General features: G+C 42.1%; 1 protein-coding gene across 1 annotated transcript in view; it reads right to left on the bottom strand.

The window, feature by feature from the left end:
* Positions 1–3,871: 3,871 nt before the first annotated feature.
* ETNPPL (ethanolamine-phosphate phospho-lyase) overlaps positions 3,872–5,710 on the bottom strand; it is a 10,577-nt gene continuing 8,738 nt past the window's right edge. The window contains exons 11-12 of the mRNA XM_010145815.1: positions 5,142–5,209; positions 3,872–4,278 (exon numbers count right to left, since the gene is read on the bottom strand). Coding sequence (XP_010144117.1) covers positions 4,147–4,278; positions 5,142–5,209 — 200 coding nt within the window. The 3' untranslated portion in view covers positions 3,872–4,146. The remainder of the gene's footprint in view (positions 4,279–5,141; positions 5,210–5,710) is intronic.

Genomic DNA, 5,710 nt, shown 5'->3' with positions numbered 1-5,710 from the left:
TGAGTTAATTTGCTCTGCTTGCAAGCATTAGTCACTTGGGTTTTTTAAAATTGAATGGAGAAAAAAATCAAGGTAGATCAAACATGCTTATATTCAACATGCGTATATGCATATATAGGCAGTACCTAACTGTACAGCGCAGCGAACACTCTTCTGCTGACACCCCCGTTCCTTACTTTGCCTTCTCTCGTGTGTCACTGAATGCAGCTCCTTTAACACTTGTTGTTCCTTTCAGCTCGGCTTAGAGCGGATGCAGCACTGGGAACCTACTACCCAAGAGACGCCTGTACAAGCTCTTGTGTCCCATTTTGCAAGAGACATTTAAACAGCCTCCTCCACTTAGAAATATTTTCCTGATGGGTGTTTTTGGCTTCTTTTTCAAGGCTCTATTGCTTGCATGTTGGAGCAGAGAGTTGTGATCTTAGACAAAGGTGTTCCAGGCCCAGTCAGACACTTTACCCAGACTTTCAACACATTAAAAATGAAACTTTGTATTTGTTTTATGATGTTTTGGTGGTTTGCTTGTTTGGTTTTTTTTTTAACAGAGATGCCTTGCACATTGCAGCGATACATGTAAAATAAGTGTTTCAGGCTAGCCCTTGGTCCCCTTCATTCATGTCCTTTTTTTTACCAGATATCCAGATATCCCATCAGAGCTTGCTGCCTCTGGAGGTGGGAGGAGGGAATGGGCTTTTCATGTCTGGTTGGGGCTGTCTGTTAGTTTGTGGCCACCAAGCTTAACGGCTGTGAATGTTACAAAGGAATTATCTGATGATTGTATTGTATGTTTAAGAAATCATGTACGTAAAAAGCACCAGACAGAATACTCCTGCATAATTCTTTTACTCAGTGTATTCCCATTGCAATGTCTAATGGAGCTAAAGGCTGAGGTTTTTTTTCCCAGATGTGGACATGCAGCATGCTCTGGTTTCCTGCCATTTTAGTGGTGGTGTGCTGACACGGCAACTTTTGGACCTGATTCTTCTCCCCAGAATGCTCCTGTCTAAGGCACAGCTCTGGATCTACACACGTTCAGTCCTGCTTGCTTTTATGTGGCAGAATTAACTAAGTCTCACAGTGTCACTCTTTCATTAATATTTGTAGCAAGCACCACCCTTTCTTTTTCCCTTCTTCTAACCAGTCTCTCTGCTTAAAAGTCTTAAACATGCAATATAAAATTGACTGAAACAGTGGTAAACTATGAGAATGCAATAAAATTACCTTGATTCAGCATCTAGTAAGTTGATGAGTTAGAGTGAAGATAAAAGTAACTAACTCCAGCCTGTGACAGCCACTTGGGATGGAGTCCTGCCTTCCCCTCACCCTGCTGTCTCTTCCTCCTGCTGCTTGCTGACCTGTCCCGTGCTGACCGAGGCCTCCTCCTCCACGAGCCTGTCCGTTAGCCTTGCAGAAAACTGATGGAGAAACAGCTGTGGTCTTACTGTTTTCTGCATGGTTAGTGAGTTGAACTGGCTTATGGAGGTGTCTGACCATTGTACAGGCTGAGGTGGAGGTTGAACCGTATGGCTGAAAACAGGAATTGCTCAGCCGGAACAGGAGAGGTAGAAAGAAGAGGAAGAGAAACAAAGGGTTGGAAAGGGGAAAAAAAGCCTTGCCCGTTCAGAGGAGGGAATGTATTTGATCGGTTGGGCTGACTGCTGTCTCTGTGGTTAGCCTTAACTATTTCTGCTTCCACTCTCCCATCCTGCAGTCAGTCTCTTCTAACAAGCGAACCCTTCGCAGTAGGGATCGTGCATTATCTTCGGGTGGACTCTCAGATACTGCAGGACCGTTAACAATAATACAGTAATTCTAGTAGGTTCAGCTCAACTCCTGGTAACTGTTGGATTGGTTCCTCCCTTTAAACGACAGCATTTTTTTCTCAGTGTGTATCACAGAAGTGATAGCTTCTCTTGTTTAAAGAAAACACAAAGTTGATCTAGGTAACCCGCACCTTGCATAATAATCACAACCAATAGAGTGCTTCCTGAATCGTGAAGCAGAAACTGGGTGAAAAACGCTGGTAAACTGGAGCAATGGTTGTTCCATGCATTTCAAGCAGGCGCAGAAGGAAGACACGGGTAGCCTAGAGGTAGAGGCACAGGCACAGCCTCTTGTGTTTTTGAAGTTGTGATCTTCAGCTCCACTGCCTAGATCTATTTTTTTTAGCTACTATTTTTTTTTCAGTTGTTTTACATGCTTTTAAAAATTAAATATTAATGACCTGCCACAACAGTCAGTGCCATAGTATAGGCTGGTGGGCTGTGTGCCTTGCGCTTAATCCTCCCAATAAATTGCACACATATTTGCTTGCTGGGAAGTGCCTGCTGCTGCTGCACGTGGTGGATGAGGTACAATGGAAGCAGCCCCACTCCACATACAGGGTGTGACCTAAACCATGCCTTTGGACACATACCAGATTCGGATGACTTACCTCTTTGTGTAGTTCCATGGTGGAAGAAACCAGTGGTGCCCTCCCTGGTTAGCAGGGGCTGAATTGTGACAGCTGAGATAACATCTGTCTTGGCGGGTAAGAGCTGCTGACAGCTGAGGGCCATGTAGGGCATCTGGGAAACACAGCTGAGCTAGTTCTGCTTCAGCATGGAGACAACCCCCAGCCAAAACTGAAGTTACTTCCCTCATCAAATAGGTGTTATTAAGGAATAAAATTTAAACCAACACTTTGTGCATGACATCATAATTACGAGTCAGAGATTTATTTTTGTGGAAGGATTATTCAAGGATCGTGAAACATAAAATAAACCAGTTGAGAATGTTGGAAGACATTACACCAGAAACATCAATACTAATATTGCAAATTGTGGAAAATACAAAATTAGGTAAGGTGCTCAATTTTCGGTCATATCAGTAGGGTCATTAGCAGCAATTACAAACCAGCAGAATTTAGGGTATTAAAATTGAAAAGGAAATACCTTTTGTCTTTTTTTTTTTCTTTTCCCTATAAGTACAAACCATCTGCAAAGCCCTCAGTGTCTTCCACACCACGAAGTCGGGCATGTATTAAAAAAAGAGCAGCAGGGCTTGTGTGCTCTCATTGAAATTTAACTCTGACAAGGAGGCAAGTCAGTCTAAAATATCTGCCGCACAGACAGGCAGTGGCTGCAAAGTGGGTGCACGCATGTTTTACGCAGTGATGTTACCACAGTGGTTTACGTGCTCGGGTCCCATGCAACTGGTATGCGACATCATCGCCACCGACAGAAACTAACACCACTGCTACAACAGGATCAGGCAGTGATTCCCACGATTGCCAAGACCACTTAAATCCATGGGAATGCAAGCTGGGCTGTCCCTGGGAATCTCATTTTGAGAGACCCTTGAGTTAAATTCTGTGCGTCTTGAAATGGTAGATGCTCTACTTGCATATTTTTTGGACTGAAAGTGTTCAATATATAAACCTCTGGGGAAAAAAATTAAAATCTTACTCTGTATAAATAGTTATCTATAAAAGTTGCTCTATCCATAGAAAATTAGGATCCAGATTCTCCACTTTCTTTGAACATAAAATGAGAATGCCTTGCATAAACACCATGTCTCTACACACACAGTGGTAGACTTAGTAGAGTGTCTTTGACATTAACAAAGCTACACCAATTTACATCAGCTGGGAACACGGTCCACAGGACCTAAGTTACACTGGAAAATAATGATTTCTCTCTCAAGCACTGTTTTGTGAAATCAGCCATTAAAACATGGAAAGTAATTAACATCTCAATATTACATATTGAAATTTAAAATATTGTAAAAATAGCATATTAGGCATATAATTTTAAACTTAATAGGATTGGCATTTGCTTGTGTGGTGGTGAAGCAATTCAGATTCTCTGTATTACAGATAAATCTACAGATTTCACTGAGTTTTACACCTAGGTCAAGCCTGCCATCAGCACCAACATATCTGCGTATTACTTGTTTGCTCTGTCACATCTAGATTTCAAGCCACGTGGTGCAGTTCTCATGTATCTGAAAAGGTATTGTAAACTCCTACCGAAGCTAATAGGAATTTGGCTAGTTTATGGAAGGTAGGACTAGGCTTCAAACAGATCCTAGGACCCGGACTATTGCACTCTTCATCTCAAAAGCAAGCCAGACAAAAATTCAAACTGAATGAGGAAACTTTCCCTTTCATGTTCTTATTCTTTTACTTGTCACTGTGCATTTTTTAGAATAGAGCCCATCTTCTTGTCTGCAGGCAGCTCCATTCACATGGCCGATGCTTTCATTTGCACCTTCTGGTTGAGGAATCGCTTCAGTTGCCTGAAACGGAAATTAAATATCTTGAAAGCACGTACATGTGCCAACAGGCAGCCACTGGAGTTGGTTCCCACTAGATAGCTCTGCCTGACTCTTCTCTTTTAGTGGCACAACTTGTTAACTTTGAAAGATCTCAAACCTGATGTATACAAATATCTTTAACAGGAGGCTGTACCCCAAATCTAGTATATTCTAGATAACGAACCATCCACAGGGTCTCTGCTTTAATTACTCATCCCTAGAGAGCTGAGCTATTGCCTTCCCACCATTCACAGCATCACTGAAAAACTCGCCAAGGGACAACTCAGCAAGCTTTCCAGTAACACGGTGGGTGACGTGTTTTTAAGGGTGTGAGAAACTACATATGATTTATCAAAAGCCGGCACGGCAACCTAAGTCCTAATTTGGATGCACGTCAGCCATTCATACTCAAAGAGCTATGGTGGGAACAAAATCCTTGGAATTCTCCAAAACCTTGGACACCTGCCAGGCTGAAGGCTTGCTTAGAAAGCCAAATATCCACCAGTAGCACGCACTACCTAGAACTACTAAAACTCCTGACTGCTGAGCTCACAGTTTTGTGCAGCCCAAAGTCTGGTTGGTCTTGGTTTGCGGGAAAGGCAGGCAAGGGGAGGGGCTTGTTTATAACGTGTTTCTGCTTGTAGGTCTGTATTATTCAGCTCTTTTTAGATTTGCCCCAGTTACACATTCCTCTCAGGTTTCTAGTAGCAGGTTACGTTCCGAGCTCACTTTCAAGGCACAGAACCACTCACACCACGAGAAATGAAGGCGTGCTCTACCAAAGTAATCTATACCTGCTTTGCCAAACACCTAGCTGAGTGAAAAAAAAAAAATTCAAAACGTACTTTTCCTTTACACTGTGCATTTGTAGATGCATTATTTTCTGTCGTCATTCCAGTTGCCTCTTCTATTTCTAAAAAAAAAAAAATAAAAAAAAATTAAGAAGCAGCAGGGGTAAGTAACCATACAGACAATTTCGCAGCTGGCTGAAGTAAAAGATACTGACTCAGCTATTCCTCTGGGCATTTATCACACAGAAGAATAACTGAAGAATGATGACTATTTCCTAAAACACTTTTCTGAGGCAATGTGATTAATGTATTAGAACTGTAGCTTGAGTACATGTAGAGAAAAGATGTTAGCGGCTTGACTGCAGCACGGGGGTTCAGACAGACCTTTCAGAGCTGAATTCTACAGGCTCATGCTGGTCTAACTCCAGTTGTTATAATTGCAGGAGATGGGAGCTTTCAATGTAGAATGGGCTTGGGGAGTTCTTACACTAAGAGTATACCTGATGTTATTTTCCCCTGGATTGGTCCCCAGGTAGAAGACGAATAGAGCCTAAAAACCTTCAGGCTAAATTTAAGTGAGACAATCACATTCCAGTATGTGAGTTAAAAAAAAAAAAAAAAAA

Source organism: Buceros rhinoceros, unplaced genomic scaffold (assembly GCF_000710305.1).
Source record: "Buceros rhinoceros silvestris isolate BGI_N320 unplaced genomic scaffold, ASM71030v1 scaffold17041, whole genome shotgun sequence".
In the NCBI taxonomy this organism is placed as follows: Eukaryota; Metazoa; Chordata; class Aves; order Bucerotiformes; family Bucerotidae; genus Buceros; species Buceros rhinoceros.
The sequence above is the reverse complement of the archived record's forward strand: the minus strand, read 5'-3'. Positions and strand labels throughout refer to the sequence as shown.